This window comes from Cyanistes caeruleus, chromosome 26 (genome assembly GCF_971803275.1).
Source record: "Cyanistes caeruleus chromosome 26, bCyaCae1.hap1.1, whole genome shotgun sequence".
Classification (NCBI taxonomy): domain Eukaryota; kingdom Metazoa; phylum Chordata; class Aves; order Passeriformes; family Paridae; genus Cyanistes; species Cyanistes caeruleus.
The window spans coordinates 292,253-312,442 of record NC_141726.1 but is presented as its reverse complement, the minus strand read 5'-3'; the positions used below and the strand labels follow the sequence as shown (position 1 = coordinate 312,442).

At 52.4% G+C, this 20,190-nt stretch overlaps 3 protein-coding genes and 2 long non-coding RNA genes across 17 annotated transcripts in view; 3 read left to right on the top strand and 2 right to left on the bottom strand.

Moving 5' to 3' along the window:
- Nucleotides 1–150: 150 nt before the first annotated feature.
- MECR (mitochondrial trans-2-enoyl-CoA reductase) lies at nt 151–7,932 on the top strand. The gene is made up of 10 exons (XM_086863869.1): nt 151–497; nt 1,695–1,792; nt 1,966–2,097; nt 3,535–3,678; nt 3,760–3,862; nt 4,071–4,173; nt 4,590–4,663; nt 5,063–5,123; nt 5,572–5,644; nt 6,045–7,932. The coding sequence occupies exons 1-10, from the start codon at nt 262–264 to the stop codon at nt 6,206–6,208; spliced, it is 1,188 nt and encodes a 395-aa protein (XP_086719995.1). The 5' UTR covers nt 151–261; the 3' UTR covers nt 6,209–7,932.
- On the bottom strand, nt 2,471–9,278 carry LOC147649243 (uncharacterized). The gene is made up of 2 exons (XR_015279441.1): nt 9,139–9,278; nt 2,471–3,871 (listed from the first exon to the last, which is right to left on the bottom strand). It is a non-coding gene; the product is annotated as an uncharacterized LOC147649243 (long non-coding RNA).
- LOC147649244 (uncharacterized) lies at nt 6,279–8,890 on the bottom strand. Its single transcript, XR_015279442.1, has 2 exons — nt 8,657–8,890; nt 6,279–8,623 (listed from the first exon to the last, which is right to left on the bottom strand). It is a non-coding gene; the product is annotated as an uncharacterized LOC147649244 (long non-coding RNA).
- Nucleotides 9,231–16,363, top strand: SRSF4 (serine and arginine rich splicing factor 4). The gene is made up of 6 exons (XM_023946254.2): nt 9,231–9,465; nt 10,901–11,043; nt 11,907–12,019; nt 13,689–13,903; nt 14,691–14,774; nt 14,940–16,363. The coding sequence occupies exons 1-6, from the start codon at nt 9,359–9,361 to the stop codon at nt 15,709–15,711; spliced, it is 1,434 nt and encodes a 477-aa protein (XP_023802022.1). The 5' UTR covers nt 9,231–9,358; the 3' UTR covers nt 15,712–16,363.
- A 2,758-nt stretch (nt 16,364–19,121) lies between these two features.
- The window catches only part of LOC111939047 (lethal(3)malignant brain tumor-like protein 4), a 32,925-nt gene continuing 31,856 nt past the window's right edge, over nt 19,122–20,190 (top strand). For 3 of the 13 annotated variants that reach the window (XM_086863751.1, XM_086863749.1, XM_086863746.1), the window contains exon 1: nt 19,126–19,202. The gene's annotated coding sequence lies outside the window, so the exon portion shown is untranslated. Of the gene's footprint in view, nt 19,203–19,319; nt 19,446–20,190 lie in introns of those variants that run through there. The other 10 variants (XR_015279424.1, XR_015279423.1, XR_015279425.1 and 7 more) reach the window with 7 other exon arrangements.

The window sequence follows — 20,190 nt, the reverse complement described above, 5'->3', positions numbered from 1 at the left end:
GGAAAGGAAAGGAAAGGAAAGGAAAGGAAAGGAAAGGAAAGGAAAGGAAAGGAAAGGAAAGGAAAGGAAAGGAAAGGAAAGGAGGGGCCGCCCCGCCGAGTCCCCGCCCACTCAGCGCAGAAGTGGCCGGGCCGCCTTAAGGCCGGGGGCGGGGCCGGGCGGGGGCGGGGCCAGTCTGAGCGTCAGCGGCGACAGCGCTGGGCTCAGCCGAGGAGCGCCGGGAAGTGCCGAGTTGAGCCGAGTGGGGCCGAGCGGAGCCGAATGCAGCGGGCGGCAGCGCGGGCGCTCCGCGGGGCGCGCACCCCCCAAGCGCGCACCCCCCAAGTGTGGACACCCCAAGTGTGGACACCCCAAGTGTGGACACCCCAAGTGTGGACACCCCAAGCGCGGATCCCCCCGGGCCCGAGCCCCCCGGTGCGGCTGCGATCCGCCGCGGCGGGGACCCCTGCGCTCGGGCTGATGTATGAGCGGCACGGGGAGCCCGCAGCCGTCGTGCAGTAAGGGGGGACACGGGGGTGCCTTGCCGGGGCTGCAGGAATGGGCTGCGGCTGAATTTGGGGGCGCAGGTGTAGGGCCAAGGCTGGGGGGCACGGTTGGGCAGGGATCTGGAGTGGGGCTGGCACAGGGCTGCGGAGAGGGCTGGGGCTGAGCTTTTGGGGTGCTGCAGGCTGGTTTGGGGGTGCCGTGCAGGGGGGTCAGGACTTGCTCGCCCCAGGTGTAGAGTGGGGATGGGCTGCAGCTCCCCGAGCTTGCAGGGGACCAGGAGGACCCTGGGATGCCCCAATGTTCTCCTGGTGCCACTGTCTCACAGGCAGGTGCTGGGGTTGATGCCTCCATATCCCCCACCCTCCTGCTGCTGCTCCTTCAATTTGCCTTAAACCCCACATTTTTATCAAAAAGCCCATTCTTGCTAATTTGGGGTACGACAGGGAGGTCTGAACCCCAGCATTGCTGCACCCCAACTTCATCCTGGGTTTCATCCCATTGATGGGTCTTCTCGAGATCCCAATTTAGGGACCAAAGCAGTGTCACAAGCATTTTTTGGGACAGCAAAAATTCTGGAAAAGAGAAAATTGTAGTTTAGTGGACTTTAGAGGTTTTTTTCAAGAGAGGAGACTTTGAGGTCTTGCTGCCCCTCTTGAACCAGCTCAGTACATGCTGATACATTATCAAGGTGCATCCAGACACCAACGCACTGGTTTTTTGGAGAAAGACTTTTGCTTCTCCAAATGATCATTTAGTTGTGCAATGGTGCTTGTCACCACTGCCTGAGATTTGCTGTTATCACCCCACTGCTTGTGCAAGACTGGTCTTGCTTTGTGCTTCGTGACTTCTCCTTTTTCACAGATTTCCAGAACTATCCCAGGTTCCCGTAATGCTCAAGCAGGGCAGGATGAGCCATAAAATCCCCAGCCAAAACCGCAGCTTTTTTGTGCAACCTGCTGAGTTTGTTAAGTTTAGTGAGCATCACTGGGCTTAGTGACACGGGATTGTTTTGAGTGGATGGCTTTTAGCAGCCTCCTCCAAAAATCTGTCCTTCTGTCTAACATAAACCTGATTTTTTACTGGGATGGTGCATATGGTACTGTTAATTTAGGTGGGGTATGTAGGTGATACCTCCAGCTTCAGCCACAGCACAGAACACGTCACCAAATCAATGTTAATGCCCTTTTCCTTTGTGTCTCCCTGTTCAGACTGAAGGATCTGGAAGTGCCCAAGCTGGGGGACTGCGATGTCAGTGTCAAGATGTTGGCAGCCCCCATCAACCCCGCTGACATCAACATGATCCAGGGTAAGGTGTTAAATTAATGCTTTGCACATTATTTCTTGCAGGATGCTCCGAGTTGGAAGGGACCCACGAGGATCATCAAAGCCAGCTGCTGTCTCAGAGGGTTCAGAGACGGCTCCTGGTGCAGGGGTGTTGGGTATGAAGGGCTCTCTGGCTCACCTCCAGCTTCCCTGCAGGGACCTATCCCCTCCTGTCGTCGCTGCCGGCCGTGGGAGGGAATGAAGGTGTCGGGGAGGTGCTGGAGGTCGGGCGCTGTGTGACGGCTCTGAAACCCGGGGACTGGGTCATCCCTGCCGACACCGGACTCGGTGAGCTCGTCTTTGGCACACCCCACACCTGCAAAGCATCTTCCCAGGGTTTTTTGGGGGTGCTGGAGCCCCTGGGGGGTGCCCAGGCTTGCCCAGAGAGCAGTTCCATGGTTGTGCTCCTTTGTGAGCTGCTGTGGGGATTTTGGGGGTTGGAGAGCAAAAGCACAGCTCTCCAGAGCACCATCTTTGCAGGGTGTGGGTAGAGCCATGGGCCCCTCCACTTACAGCAATTACAGCTGATGGGATGGGTCCCAAAATGGGGAACAAATTGGGAAAAAAGCTCCATTAGGGAATGTTGGGTAAGGGAAGCAGGAGTTGGAACCCATTTAGTGCCATGTGAGACCAATCACAATGAGACAGTTGGGATAATTAGTGGAGTTATTTCTTAGCTGTTTATGTCTTGTTTTATTTTCACCACCTGTTTTTATTTTTCATCAATTTAATTTTTTTTAAAGAAAACTCAGTTCCTACTCCCCAGCCCCAGCAAGTGAAGCTGCTCATCCACAGACACAAGAAGGCTCTCAGGAGGATGGGGGTCCCCAGGGAAGGGGCTCCTGTGCACAGGACTTACCACACACCCTAAAACACCTGGAACAGGAGCAGTGGCAACACCATTGCTCGTGCCAAACTTAAATTTAGCAATGATCTTCTTTCCTGGAGCATAGACCCTTTAAGGGATGTCTGTGCCACTATAAAGCATTGCAGAAATCTGTGTTTCTCTGGAAACAGCTGTGTTTTGTGCCATCAGCTTAGAGCTTCCCTAAAGACCTGGGATAAAACATTTCACGCGAGCAAGGTCGTGGTGGCCTCTCACTGTAGTTTTCTCTTTAATAATGGTCTGCTGGGAAAGTGTGGGAATTTATTTCCCAACAAATGTCTCCCATGCTCCTCCAAAATGCCAGTGGCCTGGTATTTGCTGGTTGTGGTTTTGTGTCACAGTTTGTTCTTTGCCTATTTCTTCTTAAAAGGCTTTTTGCTAAATGAGAGAAGGAAAATGATGGAGTTAAGAGCCAAATGGGGTATTTTTAAGCATAAAAATGCTGTAAATAGATGATAGAGGTTTAAATTGGATATGAGCGTAGAGGGAGTAAAGCTGAGTAAATTGGCTTGGAATATATGGGCTCATCCATAGGATGGAGAGTATTTCCATTATCTCTGCACACACTCCCAGAGAGCCCCAGCCCCATTATCCCTCTGGGAAATGATCAGGCTTTGCTGCTGGGTGATAAATCTTGGCAGGCAGTGAGGAATCCATTCCTTGCCTCTTGGAGCATTTTGGCTGTACCCAGATGGGAACCCAATCCGTCGTTCCCTCTCGGGGCTGTAGCTGGTTCCTGGCGTGTGAAGCTCCTGGTGCCATGGCTGCAGTGGGAGCTGATGGCTTTCCTTTGCTTTCCCCCCGTGCTGTGGCTGTTCCTGTGGCGCTGCCGTGCCCAGGGACGTGGAGGACATGGGGGGTGTTCCCTGAGGAGATGCTGCTGAAGGTGCCCAGTGACATCCCGGTGCTCTGTGCTGCCACTCTGAGCGTCAACCCCTGCACGGCGTTCCGTCTGCTGGCCGACTTCGAGAGCCTGGCGCCCGGTATGGCCCTGCCATGAGGAGCAGTTCCACAGGGATTTCCTGGCTGTCTCTGAGTGGGAATCTGCGTTTATTCACCTCCAGGTGACTCCATCATCCAGAACGCCGCCAACAGCGGCGTGGGCCAGGCCGTCATCCAGATCGCCAGGGCCTCCGGCATCAAGACCGTCAACGTGGTGAGGGACAGGTGGGTGCCCTGGGGAGAGGAAAGTTTGGGAGCTGGATCGGCTCATCCTGCCCATCCAGCCCAGGATGTTCTCCTGTTTGCTCCTCCAGGTTGTCCTCCAGCCTCTTCCTCGTTGTCCCCACACAGTGCCAGAGCAGAAAGAAGAAGATGGAACTCTGCTTCCTGGCTCATCTAGTCCTCTTTTTTTATCTCCTTTTTCCCTCCCCAGACCTGATCTCCCAAAGCTGGTGGAGAGGCTGATGGCCCTGGGCGCTGATCACATCATCGCAGAGGAGATGCTGAGAAAGCCAGAGATGAAAGATATATTTAAGGTATATATTTAAGATATATTTCCCTCAACGCTGATCCCACTGGAGAGTCCAGGGCTGTCACTGCTGCTCAGCACTGGGGAGAAATGCAGGGATGGTGGGAAGGATAAATTTCTCTCTAGATCAGAATTTAACCCCAGGAGTGGAGGGATTTTGCTGCTGACACAGATTTCGGTTGCAATCAGATTGGGCTTGAAGCAGCCTGGTCTAGCTGAAGGTGTCTTCCTGCATATGGCAGGGGGTCGGAATGAGTCCCTTCCAACCCCAGTTATTCCTTGATTCTGATGGATTTTAGCTCTGCTGCTTTCAACAGCCCTCAGGTAAATGTTGAGGTTAATGCAGATGCTTTGTCAAGAACCACAGTCCCATCCCCTAAAGGAGCCATAAAATTTGGGAACCTTTGCCATAAACCCTTGCAGAGCATCCCGAGGCCCCGGCTCGCCCTGAACTGTGTCGGAGGCAAAAGCACCACGGAGATGCTGCGGCACCTGCAGTGAGTTTGGCTGGGTGGTGGCTTGGGCACAAACCTGGGGACAGAAACTGGCAATAGAGGGTCCTGCTCTGGAGTCTGTTGAACTTTGGAGAGGGAATGGAAAATGGTTTGGATAACAACAGTAATTTAAAGTCTCACACTGCTGGTGGCTGGGGGCAGCTGGGGTCGAGTTGTGAAGGTCCCCCAGGTCCTGGCCAGATGTAACTGGTGTGCTGAGCTGCAAATTCAGCTAATGGTGCACAGAAGCAGGAGAGTTTGGAAAGTGGGATCTGAAGGGTAACTGGGGAGCCCTGAGTGCAAAGACAGCCCTGGGGGGGGTCGGGGATGGCAGAGGAGGAGGTGGCAAACCAGAGCTGCACTTTTGGGGCCACCTAACCAAATACCCCTTCCCTACTGCAGGCCCAAGGGGACCATGGTCACCTATGGGGGGATGGCAAAGCAGCCTGTGATGGTCCCTGTGGTGAGTACTTGGGATGCCTCTCCTTAGTCCCCTGTGTCCCCAGTGCATGTCCCCATCCCCTCGGTGCTGTGGGCACCTGGCTCTCCCCCTCTGCAGATTGAGACCCTCCAGCTGTTTTTATTTGCCTGATGGGGTCTGTCACAGGACAAGCTGCATCCCACTGCTGGGCTCTTGCCTTTTTTATGGAGGGTTTGGGTTGCCAAAAAATTCCAGTGGGGAAATGACCCTGCTGAGCATCAAACCTGCCCTGACTCCACACCTTGGAGTCGCCTCTCCGCATCCCTGGCTCACAAAAGGGAGCTCCAACAAGGGGCCACCATTGTCACACTGGGAGGGGACACGTGTGTTACCACGTGTGTGAGGGGACAGGGGAGTCACTGCATGTGCAAGGGGACACAGGAGTGTCCCTGGGTGCCAGGAGGACACACAGGTGTCACACATTCCACAGAGCGCCTTCATCTTCCGGGACGTGCGGCTCCGCGGGTTCTGGATGACACAGTGGAGGAAGGACCACGCACAGGGTGAGCCAGGGGGGCTGGGGAGCTGAGCTGGGGGGCTGGGGGAGCTGAGCTGGCAGGGCTGGGGGAGCTGAGCTGGGGGGCTGAGGGAGCTGGGCCAGGGGGGCTGGGGGAGCTGAGCTGGCAGGGCTGAGGGTCTGTCCCTGTGCCCTGTCCTGAGTGGGAGCAGGGCCAAACCCCACCCAGCTACATCCTCACTCCCACAGCCATCTCTGCTTGTCCCAGGGTGCTGAGACACTGGTGCTGGGCTCAGGCAGGGACCGTGCCGGGGGCTCTTCCCTCATCCCACGTACCTGAGCTGGGGGCACATCACACCCAGGGACCCCGTGTGGCCTCGGGCAGTGTCCCAGGGGTGGTGGGTGGCCCTGCAGGGCACAGTGAGGGCTCCCTCCTGCCTTTGCAGACCAGGAGAGCGTGGCTGCGATGATGGATGCCCTGTACCAGCTCATCCGCAGGGGCCAGCTCACAGCGCCGGCCTGCACCGAGGTCCCGCTTCAGGACTACAGGGCAGCGCTGGAGGCCTCCATGAAGCCCTTTGTGTCCTCCAAGCAGATCCTCCTCCTCTGACCTGCAGCTCCTGGAGCCCTGTCCTGTTCCACATGCTTGTCCACAGACTTGAGGGGGAAAAAGACCCTCGAGATGGAATTGAATTTATTTTTTCCTTTGTTTTTCACATTTTGGGTGCCCACTGAAAGATTTAAAAGCCTCTGCTGCTTTGTGTGGAAGTGCTGCAGGAGGGAGGCTGCATCTCATAGTGGCTGGGGGAAGTTTGGGAGCCCAAATGATGGCTTGCTTAGCTCAGGATGTGGAAAGAGCAGCAGTTCCCCCTCACGTGTGCTTTTGGGCTGGGCAGGGCTGTCGTTACCCCAGCTAGAATGTGGGATGGGCAGGGAAGCCCAAGTCATCTCCCTGCAGCCCCACTGCCTCCACACCTGCTCCAAGTAGGAGGAGGGGGCACAAATGCCCCAAATGGTGAGGGGTGCTATGACTGGAGTGGCCCTAGGTGCTGCTGCAGGTCCTGGAGGAGCCCTGGGTCACCCCAGCTGGGTTTTGCCAAGGGCACTTCAAGGGCCGGAGCCTTTGGCCATCCAGGGCTGGAGCCGGACCCTCAGTGTCCCTGAGGCCCTCCTGCCCAGGTGTGGGACAGTGGCTGTGACACTGCAGAGCAATGTGAAAAGATTTATTGAGAACAACCAACAACGTGTTCTTGCTTCCTGCTGTGCTGCTCTTGTACCTCTGTGACCCCACAAGCTCCCTGCGGTCCCTGCTCTCCCCAGTGCAGCTGTGGCCGAGGCCTGGCAGTGCTGGCTGTGCAGGTGGGGCAGTGGTCCCTGCTCCTGGGTGATGCTCTTGGATACCAGCAGGCTCTCCATGCTGCTCCATAGGATGAACTACAGGGGAAATGTCCCCCAAACACATCTTGCAGTGGAAATAACCTCCCTTGGGTTCTTTGAACTTTCTTTGCCTCAGAACCTTTGGAACCCAACCCAGGGACCTCACTGGGTTCTCCCACCTTGTGCCCAACATGATCCAAGTGGGAGGACCATGGCTGTGGAGTTTTGTGTGGACAGAGGAATTGTGAGGGACTGGTTGTGTCAGTTGAAAGCTCTTCTGGGATTCATCCTGGAGTCCTGGATGAGTTGGTGGGGCTATGGCAGAGCCCCTCTGGATCTACCAAAGGCCAGGGAAGGCTGCTCCTCACCGGGAGCTGCCAGTGTCATCCCCATGCACAGGGAGTGCATGGATGTGGGGCACAGCCCAGGAAGGTGTACCTGCATCTGGGGGTTTTCTGGGTCCTGTGGGATGAGGAGAAGAGCAGGGCAGGGCAGGAATGTCGCTCAGGGATGGAGGGAGCATTGTACAACTGCATATGCGCTTGGAAGAGCAAAACTGTGAAATTAAACTCCACTGCCATGCTGGGAACTAAATGTCATTTCATCCCCCCTAAAACGCTTCACACTGAGACCTCCCTCAGCAGAGAGCAGGTGTACCCCAGGATAGACTCTGCACCAGCATCTCCCTTCTGCTCCTCCATCCCTAATAAATCCCCCAATATTTTGTATTTTCCTTCCCCCTGTCAGCATTGGAGGCAGATCCCCATCCTGTGCCTCAGTGCTTCCTGATCGATGGATAAAGTGGGAAAGAAAAGCAAAAAAAGAACTTGGAGATCATTACAAGCACTATTAAGTATGACATAAACCAGAAAAATTAATGCAAAGCTTTTATCCCCCCCATGGGTTATTTGGCTCAGCAATAAAACCCAACATGCTTTAGAGAACTCTTTCACAAAATGTTCCAACCTCTCACTCCTACACCAGGGTACAAAGGAATAAATAAATAAATGTAATTCTCTTTGTCAAATGAGCAGGATCAGGGATAGAAATCCAGCTGCTGCTGTTGCACCTACACAATTGTAATCGTTTTGGAGGTGATTGTGGGGTTTTTTTAGGGGGGTGGCTGCTAATGCTGGAATATTCCAATCCTCTGCTGGGATCTGGTGTGATTTAGGCAACTGACATCTCAACCAAAAGGATAAAAATAATTCCCCAGAACTGATGTTTAGAGTTCAGCAAGAGGGATGTTCTGGCTCACCAGGGGAATGAGAACAGCTGAGTCTGGCCACGGCTGGGAAACGCCATGGGGAGACTTCGAGGGTGGGGATGGGGGACCCCCATCCCTGCCTGCCTTTGGGGTCCCATCAGCATCCAGCATTTTCAGAATGGGGCTCTCCACAGGCCCCTGCCAAAGAGAGGAGCCCACGAGCACCTCGGCACCCTCCCAAGTGCCCTGCACATGGGATATCCATCCATGCTCTCCTTGGGGAACGGGACCCCAGGGATGGCAGAGCCCCAAACACCCGCAGGATGGGGACAGGGGACCCCACCAGCCCCAGAGCCATGGGAAACGGGATCCCACACTGCCCTGAGCCATGGGAACAGGGATGCTACCAGCCCCTGGAGCCATGGGAACAGGGATCCCACACTGCCCCCTGAGCCATGGGAACAGGGATCCCACAGTGCCCTGAGCCTTGGGAACAGGGATCCCACAGTGTCCCCTCAGCCATGGGAACAGGGATCCCACAGTGTCCCCTCAGCCATGGGAACAGGGATCCCACAGTGTCCCCTCAGCCATGGGAACAGGGATCCCACACTGCCCTGAGCCATGGGAACAGGGATCCCACAGTGCCCCCCTCAGCCATGGGAACAGGGATCCCACACTGCCCTGAGCCATGGGAACAGGGATCCCACACTGCCCTGAGCCATGGGAACAGGGATCCCACAGTGTCCCCTCAGCCATGGGAACAGGGATCCCACAGTGTCCCCTCAGCCATGGGAACAGGGATCCCACAGTGTCCCCTCAGCCATGGGAACAGGGATCCCACAGTGCCCCCTCAGCCATGGGAACAGGGATCCCACACTGCTCCCGGAGCCATGGGAAGGGGATCCCACACTGCCCCACACATCAGCCGCGTGGGAAGGGGGATCAGGGCTCCCCACCTGGGAACGAGGGCTCGATCCACGCTCTCCGTGGGGAACGGGACCCGACGGCGCCGGTGGGGCCCACGCTGTGGCGTGGCCCCTTTAAGAGAGAGCTCGCGCGGGGGGCGTGGCTCGCGGTGACGTTACCCCGCGTCGCTACCCGCGCGCCGCCGTGACGTCAGGCGGCCGCGCGGCCCCCGGGCCCCTGACGCCCCCCGGGCCCAGCCCCGGCCCCGCGATGCCGCGGGTCTACATCGGCCGCCTCAGCTACCAGGCCCGGGAGCGCGACGTGGAGCGCTTCTTCAAGGGCTACGGCAAGATCCTCGAGGTGGATCTCAAGAACGGGTGAGCTCGGGCCCGGCCCGGCCACCGCGAGGGGAGGGCCCGGGCGCCTGAAGGCCTTGGAGGGGCCGGTGGGGAAGAGGCCGCCGGGGCGCTCTGGGTCGGGGCAGGACGGCTGGGTCCCCTCCTTTGGGTGGGGGTGAGAGGGGCAGGGAGATCGGGCTCCCCCGCGCTGGGGGGACGCGAAGCCTGGGCCTCTCCTGGGGCGGAGTGTTGGGGTCTCTCTTTCGGAGAGTGGGCGTGCTTGAACTGCCATTGCGGGAGGGACAGGGCGGCCGGGTCCCCCCTTTCTGCGGGGAGAGCACGGCTGGGCTTTTGTTGGGAAAGACAGGCTGCTTAGGTTCCTTAGCGGGGACAGAACATCTGGGTTTCTCCTCTCTTTTTGTAGGGGAGGGGGCAGGACGTCTGGGCCCCTGCTAGAGGGGGGACAGGATGAGTTAGTTCCCCCTTTTGTGGGGCGGGGGACAGGCTGCCCGGGATCCCCTCCTGGGGGAAGCAGGATGCTCGGGTTCCTTTTCGGGGTGGGGAGAAGGATGCTCGGGTTTCCCTTCTTGTCAAGGTGGGACACGATGTCTGGGCCTTTTCTGGGGGAGGCAGGATGGCTGGGGCTCTGCTGGGGGAGATGTGTGGGGGTGGCTGGAGGGTTTGGTTCCCCTTTTTCTGGAGTGGATGCAGGACACCTGGCTTTCTGTGACAACTGGGGGTTAGGACGGCTGGGTCCCACCTCAGTTTTTAGGGGCCAGCTGATCTGTGTCCTTGCCCTGCTTTCTGCAGGGAGGAGGGCAGACACTGAGGGGCTGCCCCCAGGGCGAGCACTCAGGGGTGAGTGTGGATAACTCCTCCCCAGAAAGAACCCCATTGTTTTGGGTATGGGGTGTAGAGCTGCTCCCAGAGCCCCCAGGCTGTCGTGGGGTGTGTTCTGCCCTCCCCAAACACCCCAAACCCACTGTACCTCTGTTCTCACCTGTTGTTCCAGCAGCTGAGCCCTCACTGCAGCTCCGAGGGCTGGATCCTGCTCCACCAGGGCTTGGCCAAGACAAGTTGGGGGTTTTAATTTCTACCTTTAAAAAGATCAATAACACCCTTTATTTCATCAAAGATTATGCCATAATAATCTCTTGCTAACATAAATGAATTCAGCCATTACACTCTCACGTGATTTATCATTTTGTTGATGAAGAATTGCTTCAGGTTCAATTCAGCAAATCAGAACGTGTGTCTTCATGTCTTCCTGTTTCTCTCCCTGGTTTTGGAGGGGTTTTAGTTTTTTTTTAGTTTTTTTCCAAGGCTCAAGGCCTTGAACCGTCAGGTATGCCCAGGAGGCTCATCTGCAGGACAGCACACACAGGGCTCTGCAGGAACCCACGAGCTGCTTTTGAGCACAGATAGCTCAGGTTCAGTTCCTTGCCAGTGATCCCTTCTGTCTCCCTGTCCCTAGGTACGGCTTTGTGGAGTTTGATGATCTGCGAGACGCCGACGATGCCGTTTACGAGCTGAACGGGAAGGATCTGTGTGGGGAGAGAGTGATCGTGGAGCATGCTCGCGGCCCACGCCGGGACAGCAGTTACGGTTCTGGACGAAGTAAGCACTTGTGCATTTGTATCCATGGCTTATTTTAAATAAAACATTGTTTTACTCTTCTATAAAAGTAATTTAAAAGGAAAGTGATACAAAGTTGTGACTAGTGTTCTGTAACTATAAATGTAATTGTTGATCCGAATATTTATTAATTTGTTTGTTGTATTAAACTCTTTTAATTGATACATTAATAAACACAGTTTCTTGTACCATTTTTATTATTATCATTTCGTTTAACTATTTGAATGATTTATTTGCTATGTGATGTTTAACATAGATTTAACAAAGACCTCAATGTTTTAATTGAAAGAGTCCTTTGAGGCTAAGATGACTGCCCGTTCCATTTGCTGACCTTGGGGTACCTTTCCATGAGTGGCTCTTTGACCTTTGTGGCCCTTGGCTGACCAAAAAAAAAAAGAAGCCATGTGACGACCGCAAGCTTTTCCCATTAGTCCTGGGTGGTGAGGATCCCAAGGGTTAGAGACAGATGAGATTAATCTGGAATAGGTGCCTGAAAATCTTTATTCATGTCAGATATTCAGAAGTTTTTAAACGACGTAAGTAACATTAGTCAACTGGCTTTATTCAGTTTCTTCTTTCAAACTTCTTTTCAAATTATTAAATATAATTGCATGTTAATTCTAGCATAATTATAGTTGTGTGCCTTGTTTAATTACGAGCTCGTAGTAAAACTGTTTTAATGCTTTGTGTCTTTGTGAGGTGTTCCATGAGGGGGGTGGGATTTAGCCCTGGGGGGGTCTGTGATGTCTTTGGGGGCACCCGGGGCAGAGCAGTTCCGTCGGGGCGGAGAGCAAGGCTCCATTTCCCTGGCTGAAGCTCTGCTGTCTGCTTGTCACCTCCTAAAGGTGGATATGGTTATAGAAGAAGCGGAAGAGATAAGTACGGTCCCCCGACCCGTACAGAATACAGATTGATTGTGGAAAATTTGTCAAGCCGCTGCAGTTGGCAGGATCTGAAGGTATGGGGCCCCTTTCCTTATCCTCTCTCTGTTAAGGAGTACAAAGGGTAAAAGGTCTCCAGCAAGGCAAAGTGGTGTGCAGCTCTGCTTTGCTCCAACTCCTGAGCAACTCCACGGGGAGTAGATTTTGGAAGTAACTCATGCCTTAATGCAGGAGTATATTTGCATATATGAAACCATTCATGAGAGGCTGGGAATTGCACCTCCAGAACTGGTAGCACTGGACAGTGGGAGAATAATTTCACCCTTAGCACTAGCTAACATTGTGTACAGGTGTGTTTTATCTTCTCTTAAGCCATGTTAGAACAGACTCAAATCACACCAGGGGTAGGATTCACTACAAATTGAGGAGTTTGCCCTTGTCAGTTTGGGTTTAACCCATCAACTCGTAAGGTGCTATAGCTGTTTGAAATAATAGCATTGTTCCTGCACAGTCTCAGGAATTTCCACGCCATCTAAAGCTGTTTTAACAAGAGTTTCAGGGAAGGGATGCTTCCAGAATGAGTAATCATGCAGAATCTCTGCCAAAAACTTACTTTTGAAGTCCAAAGGAGTGGCAGGTGATTCTCAGTAGTGGAGGTGTTGAGTGACACTGTGGAGCCCACAGTAACTCTGAGTACTCTGGAGGTGACGTGTTGGCTCGTGATTATCCACATTGTGGATTCAGGGAGCAGGATTTCAGTAGAAGATGCAAAAAGATTAGTGCTTATCAAACTGAGCAGCAATTGTTAAACCCACTTGTTCTTACTGGAACACTTTCTCTTATGGTTCTCTTTCAAGGGTCTGTAAAATTTGTTCTAAACAAACTGACATAGTAGAAACTGGTCTGTAATTGAATTTTGTACTAGCCCAGGTATGTATGGAGATGCTTCCAGTGTCTTTGTTGTTAATGCTTCATACCATCAGTAGCTTGTCTTTGCTTCTGGTATTGAAATTCTAAGTAGAGCATGGCATGATTAATCCTCCAATGGATGCATTACTGCATTTTTGGGAATAGCTTTCATTTAGTTTACTTAAAATGGGAGTAGCTGGTTGAAAACAAACCAAACCAGAGCTCTGTGCCCTGTTTCCACTGCAGCCAAATTGCACAGGGGCTGAACAATACCCTGGCCTGGCAGCTTGCTGAAAGCAGGGCAGAACAGACCCCTGATAAACAGAGGGGTTAAGGAATGGAAGTGGAGAAACCAGGAAGCATGAAAATGAATTGAGCTTGGAGTTCTGTTGGGGTTTTTCCAGCAGAACGAGCTGTGTTGATGAGGTGGAGGATGAAGGGAGCTCTGCTTCTTGGTGGGCTTCTTGCCTTTTCATAGCCAGCCTTTATCACCTTTCCTAATTATTTTTGAAAACATGATTTAGACAGAAAGCATTTTACTTCTTTAATCACTTCTGTAATTTGAAGCTTAGGAGCCCAAGGTATATTTGATCTAAGACTTGAAGTGGGAGACCTTAAGTTATGGTTTGGCTCAAAATGATCAACCTGATTCTAATCAGACTGACTCTGAAGTCATAGTGTGCTGTTTGGCACTACAAATACTGTTTGGGCCAAACCCTTGCTGACATCCCTGTGAACAGAAGAGGCTCAGGGAGCATCGTGTGAGTGAGCAGGGTCAGCTGGAAGCCTGGCTGGCTCTGGATTCAAGGCGATGGTGATTCTGTCCTCTTCCCCTAGGATTATATGCGTCAGGCAGGGGAAGTGACATATGCAGATGCACACAAAGGAAGGAAAAATGAAGGTGTGATTGAGTTCAAATCCTATTCTGACATGAAAAGAGCCCTTGAAAAGCTGGACGGGACAGAAGTAAATGGCAGAAAGATTAGATTAGTGGAAGACAGACCTGGATCGAGACGGCGCCGCTCTTACTCCAGAAGCCGAAGCCATTCAAGGTATGTCTGTAATGTCATTAATGTATGTTAATGAACATAGAGCAGATTGACACTTTTGGGTTCCAAAACACCTTGGGAATGTTTGGAGCTCTCAACAGGTCTAGTTTTTTGAGCATGTATTAGTATCCAGGGCAAATGAGGGATGTGTTCTGAGGCGTCTCCCTTGGTGGATGTGTGGACCTGCTCCCTGAACACCTGTCTGTTCTCCCCTGACACTCAGCCCTTGTTCCTTGTGGGTGGAGCCATGTGCATGGAATGAAACAGAAGGTGCTTCCAACACTTCAGCTCTGAACACTCTATTCTGCTCCAAGCACCAGGACTAACAGTTCTTTCTCAGCTTGGAAACCTCCACCTGTTCCCTGTTTCTCAGAGATTTGTTGCTTTCCTTGTCTGACCAAGAGCTGCTTCAGCAGCACCAAGTGTTCTCCCCTTTCCATTCTGGGGTAGAACTCATTGCAAGAAAACTCAGGGAAATCTTTACTGTTCCTAGAAGTTGCTTATGAAATCAAAATCTGAAGTCAAAGCTTTATGACAGTGTCTCACCATAGTCAAACTGTGATTTGATTGGGAAAGTGGTTATCCCTTAAATAAACTGGCATGTTTTCTTCCAGATTAGCACCCTTCTTGCAGCCAGACGTGGCAGGAGAGGTGGGGAGAGTTTGTAACTGTTGTGTAACTCTGAGCATTTGGCTGCTGAAAGGTGCTTTAGCCCCGTGGGGTTCTGCCCTGGGGGTCACAAGCTCCCCATGGACATGTGCTAAGGTGAAGCTGCTTCCCTGTGTTGCAGGTCTCGCTCTCGAAGCAGACACTCCCATAAGAGCAGGAGCCGCAGTGCCAGCAGCAGCCGCTCCAAGAGCAGATCCAGATCCAGGTATGTCTTTGTCCTGGGAGAACTGGGGGCTCCCTCTTCGGTGAGAAGCATCATGTTAAATTTGCAGCAGGAACACTGTTTTTCTTTTCCCTCCTGTTACCTGCACACTCTGCTCAAGCCCTTGCCATACTAAAGCAGAGCTGTCTGTTGCTTTTGCACTTCCAGGTCTGTGTCCCGTTCCAGAAGCAAGAGCCGTAGTCGAAGCAAGAGCCGTAGCAGAGGCCAGAAAGAGAAAAGCAGGACTCCAAGTAAAGAGGATAAAAGTAGGAGCCGCAGCAGGAGTGCAGAGAAATCCCAAAACAAAAGCAAGGATAAATCTGAGGGCATTCTCCATAACAGCGATGAGAAAGCCAAGAGCAGGAGCCGCAGCAAGGAAAAGAGCAGGAGCAGGAGTGAGAGTAAGGACAGGGGAGAGGCGAGGGAGAGCATGAGGAGCAGAAGCAAGGAGAAGAGTAGAAGCAAAGACAGGGAGAAGAGCATTAGCAAGGCTAGAAGCAGGAGCAAAAGCAGGGATGAGAGCAGGAGCAGGAGCCGCAGCAAGGATAAAAGAAAAAGTAGGAAGAGGAGCAGGGATGACAGCAGAAGCAGAAGCCGGAGCCACAGCAAGAGTGAGAAAAGCAAGAGGCGCAGCAAGCGAGACAGCAAAGGCAGCAGCAAGAAGAGAAGGAAGGACAGCCACGAGCGGTCCAGGTCAGGCTCCAAAGAAAAGGAGCAGCTCAAATCTGAGTCAGACAAGAAGGAGGTGAAAGGCGAGGGAGAGGATGCAGTGTCCCGCTCCAGGTCTAGGTCCATTTCCAAGTCCAAACAAAATGTCAAATCAGATTCTCGTTCCAGGTCCAAATCTGTTTCAAAGCCACGGTCCCAGTCCAAGTCCAGGTCTAGGTCTGCCTCTAGGTCACACTCCCGGTCGCGGTCAAGGTCCCGCTCCAGATCCTAACCTTGCTGCAACCCCACTTGGAATGGTTGGAAAAGTCTTTTGTACATGTTTAGTAGCTGTAACCAAGTGATTGAAGTAGAAACCCTGTTGATGCTATGTATTTTTAACAACCTGATGGTCTGTCTGTCATTAACTGCAGCGCTCTCTCCCTGCAGCGCTCTCTGCTGTGAGGCTGCTCCGCTCATTTTCTATCCAGTAGAAAGGTTCTCTTTACACATGGCTCTTCCTCGAGCCCCCACATTGCCCTGTTTCCCAGGGAGAGTCTTGAAGGGAGTGAGCACTGCCCTGGTGGGTTTATGGGATTGCAGTGATGACTGATAGGTAGCTATGATGGATTCAACAGTCTTTGCCCTCGATTGATGCCCTTTGATGTCTGCCATTTAGTGGAAGTGCTAAGTCTTAAGTTTCATACTACTTTTGTTCATATTTTTTGGACTTACAAAGTTGTGAATAGCACAGTCAAAAGAAAAAAAAAAAAATAGAGGTACTTGCAGTAATCTATAGGGAAAAGAACTATAGCTCCATATTCTGGTATTGTGACAATATCCTTGTTTTATATTAAATTTTTTAATTTTATTTTTCCCTGTCTTGCAAAGTACAGTGATCCCCATTTCCATGAAATTTGAATAAAGACTATTTTTGCTTGATGACATTTGGTTACATGGTGCTGTGTTGTGATTGTCAGCATTTTCTATTGATCAAAGTAAGCCTGAATTTGTAGAGAGTCAATCACAGAGAAAAGGTTCTTGAATCAGAAAGTCACTTCACATTCAGTGTAGGCACAACACTTGAATACAGTCCAGATAAAGAACTTATTTCTCCAGCATATTTTCCAGGAGTTTTTCCTTCTAATAAAACACCTTCTCCCAAGAGGAGGAGCCTTCTCCCAAAAGAAAGAAAAAAATCTCAGGATGTGCTTCTGGGCTTGGAAGGTGGTGGCTGTTCTGTGGCATGTCCCCAGCATCCCTGGGACCTGGGGAGAAGGGAGGGCAGCTTCTAGCAAGAGTTTTGTAGGTGTGTAGGTGTTCCTGAATAATATCCCAGATTTAGACTTGGGCCATTTGCAAATTGCTCAGACTGAACTTCCCACAAGCTCTTCTCCTGCACAATTGGCTTTGAATGAAGTGACATCCCCAGCACCTGTTCTGCCTGCAAGCAGCATTCTGAAAAATAGAAAGCAAAATGTATTTTGTGAGTTCTTGCTCTGGAATAAAAAGGTTGGTCACAGCTTCCCCTAAAACTGACCTTTAGCCAATTCCAACCTGTTCTCAACTGATGGCAGCGGCTCTCCAGTGAGACTCACTTCATAGGTGCAGTAATTCCATATAATTTGATCATTTGGGACTTGTCCTGCCATATTAAAAAGATGAAGGGGTAATAGATCATCAGAGTTGCTTTCAACACAAAATATTTTCCCACCCTTTGAGAGGGGTCAGGGCTTGGTGAGTGACTCAGACTTTATCAAATGTCATTACCACTGCAGCGTGAGAAATCTCTCTGGAAGTGATATTTTTTTTCTTCAGAAGGAAAAGCCTTTTCCAGCTATATATATTTAGTGCTTTAACATCTTATACTCTCAAAATGACATTTTTAATCCTTTTTGCTGCTTAATCTTAGTGCAGAAGCAAACCAGCCAAGGCAAGATGTTTGCTAATAAGGGAAAATTAACCAAAAAATACTTTTAAGAAAATCTGCAAATTTTACAGTCTAGGCAAAGACTAAAAAGTGACTCCAGTTTCTGCTGCCTGGCAGCTCTGTTCCTAATGACCAAGCCAGGTTTTAGTGAGCCCTTGGGGAGATGCACCCATTCCTTAAATACCTGAGGGAGGCAGCAGGTGTGAAGCCAGGGCAATGGTAATATTATAAAATATTAATGATAATAATTATATTACACGGTCAGGAAGATCAGAGAAATGTCTGCAATAATTCTGCAATATTCTGCAAACTTTTCTGTGTGAATAATTAAATACAAAGTGAGCTTTAGGCTAGAAGTGATGCACTGAAAAACAGCCCCAGATGTGATTTAGGGTTGGGGTACCTGGTGAGCTCTGAGGAGAGAGGCAGGAATGCATGTGGTGGGCACGGGGCAGGTTCTGGCAAAACAAACAGCAGAGCAGCATGATAAAAGGGCAAGAAGCCCCAAAGTAGGGATCTCTCAACAAAACTAACAACAATTAAAATCAGAGTCTAAATAAATATGGATGGTTCAATTACTTGTAAATTTTTTTGGCTCCAACACCCCTGTAAACCTGGACCCACTGAATGCTTCAACACTGGCTACAAGCACCTGCAGGATTTGTGTTTTAGCTGGAACTTGCTGGCACAGATGAGGTGAGAAATGTATTTGTTTTCTGACTGAATTTAAAGATTCTAAAGGTTATTTTATGTGCTTTGCTCGAGGGATGAAGAATATTGTGATGTGTATTTCAAATGAGCCATTGCAAATCTCATTTATTATTTTCCCAAAATCCCATTCCATTTAAGCTGTCACAGCTTGGGGCCTCCTTGTGCTCTTTCCTTGCTCACCGTGGTGGAAAACCCCCGACGTGTCATTAAAAAATCCTACACCCACCTCTCTTATTGTTCCAAAATTCAAATACAAAGGAAAGTGACAGTCCCAGATGAAACGACAAACAAGTTTAACAAGTGCAGAGAAGAGGGAGCGATATCCTCTGTTACTGCTGGGCGTGGGAGGCAGCAGGGCAGTGTGGTTTGCTGGATGCTGTCAGCAGTGGGTTTGCATTTACAGCTCCCCAAATCCCCATCTCAGCCGGGAGCGTGTCCCGGTGCCCCGGCCGTGCCCAGGCTTCACCCTGGAGCAGCAGCACAGTGGGGTGAGACTGTGACATCCTGACAGCCACGCTGCCCCTCCAGTGTCCCCAGTGCCCCCACGCTGCCCCTCCAGTGTCCCCAGTGCCCCTCCAGTGTCCCCAGTGCCCCTCCAGTGTCCCCAGTGCCCCCACGCTGCCCCTCCAGTGTCCCCAGTGTCCCCAGTGCCCCTCCAGTGCCAGCTGTGTCCTGGTTCATGCCTATCCCAGTTCCAGTCCCGTCCCAGTTCATTCCCATCCCACGTTTCCAATAGTCAGAAGTAGTTAAAGGGAATAGGAATTGTCCTTTATGAACATCTTTGTCACTAATAAAAACACGCACAAGCTGACACAGGATGCCGATGCTGTGTGGCCATTTCAAACAGCGGTACCCGGTACCCCACATCCCGGCACCGCTCCCGCTCCCGGTCCCGTCCCCAGTCCCGCTCCCGTTCCCGCTCCCGGTCCCGTCCCCGCTCCCCCACTCCTGTCCCCAGTCCCGCTCCCGTCCCCTCTCCTGTCCCCTCTCCGGTCCCCGCTCCCGCTCCCGTCCCCGCTCCGGTCCCCGGGCAGCGCCGCCTCCCCCGGGCCGGGGCCGCGCATGCGCTCGGGGCCCGGGGGGCTCGCGGCGCTGCCCGGGCTCCATCGCGAGGCCCCGGAGCGGCGGCGGCGGCCGGGCCGGCGGTGAGTGCGGGCGGGCCGGGCCGAACCGAACCGAACCGAACCGAACTGAGCCGAGCCGAGCCGAACCGGGCCGGGCCGGGCGGGGGCGCCGCCGCCATCCCGGGGCTGCCGGAGCGCGGGTGGCGCCGCCGGGCCGGGGCCGGGGCCGGGCGGGCCTCGCGGGGCCGAAAGTGCGTTCGGAGCCCTCAGAGGGAGGAGACGCCGCCAGGCCGGCCGCGGACCCCGGCAGAACGGCGCTGTGAGGTATTTGCACGGTCAGAAAGTGTGGAGAGTTTCTGAGCCGCTCTTTGCCCGATTTTGACGCAAGAAGCGGTGCAGAAAATCGGGGCTGTCCCGCCTGGGCGTCGCTGCGGTGAAACTCCTCGGAACTGTGACAACTCAAAAATACTAACAAACATATAACCCCAGTGAAACAGAAACTGTTCTTGGAGACCCCCAAAAGCAGAAAGACTTAAGTTTGAAAACAGATTTTACGGGACGGGAAAAGCGGCCATGAAACTTTCTGGCAGCAAATTCAAAGTGCAGAACTGATGGAACGGGGATTTTGGGAGGGGAAGTGGGTGGTGAATAAAGAGAGGGCTAAATAAAACCCTCCAAAAGTGCGGCTCGGGTACAGGTGGGGATCTCTGGGGCAGTCTGAGCGCTCTTTGGTGTGGGGATGGAGATGTGTTCCGTGTCCCAGATGTTGCACATCTGCATTCCAGATAAACCAGTGGAAACTGCCGAGCTCCTACAGAGAGTATCCTGTGCTACCCAGAGGGTTTTGCTACTGCTGTTTGCAAACATCTGTCCTGCTTTTGGCCCAGTTAAAATAATCATACAGAGCCGTGCTGGGGCTGGAGCTGGAGCTGCAGGAATGCTGAAGTGTCCCGTGTTAACCTGCAGCAGGTCCAGCCTTTGGCTGAATTGTGCCCACACTGAACCTGTCGGTAGAAAGTTGGAGGCTTCAGGTCAGGAGTGGAGTTCAGGGGCAAACAGGGCTCTGGTG

Coding starts and splice junctions, on each gene's coding strand:
- SRSF4 (XM_023946254.2), top strand. CDS start 9,359: ATGCCGCGGGTCTACATCGGCCGCCTCAGCTACCAGGCCCGGGAGCGC. Junction 11,044..11,906: donor CAGTTACGGTTCTGGACGAA/GTAAGCACTTGT, acceptor CACCTCCTAAAG/GTGGATATGGTTATAGAAGA. Junction 12,020..13,688: donor GCAGTTGGCAGGATCTGAAG/GTATGGGGCCCC, acceptor CTCTTCCCCTAG/GATTATATGCGTCAGGCAGG.
- MECR (XM_086863869.1), top strand. CDS start 262: ATGCAGCGGGCGGCAGCGCGGGCGCTCCGCGGGGCGCGCACCCCCCAA. Junction 4,174..4,589: donor AGATGAAAGATATATTTAAG/GTATATATTTAA, acceptor AAACCCTTGCAG/AGCATCCCGAGGCCCCGGCT. Junction 5,645..6,044: donor GAGGAAGGACCACGCACAGG/GTGAGCCAGGGG, acceptor CTGCCTTTGCAG/ACCAGGAGAGCGTGGCTGCG.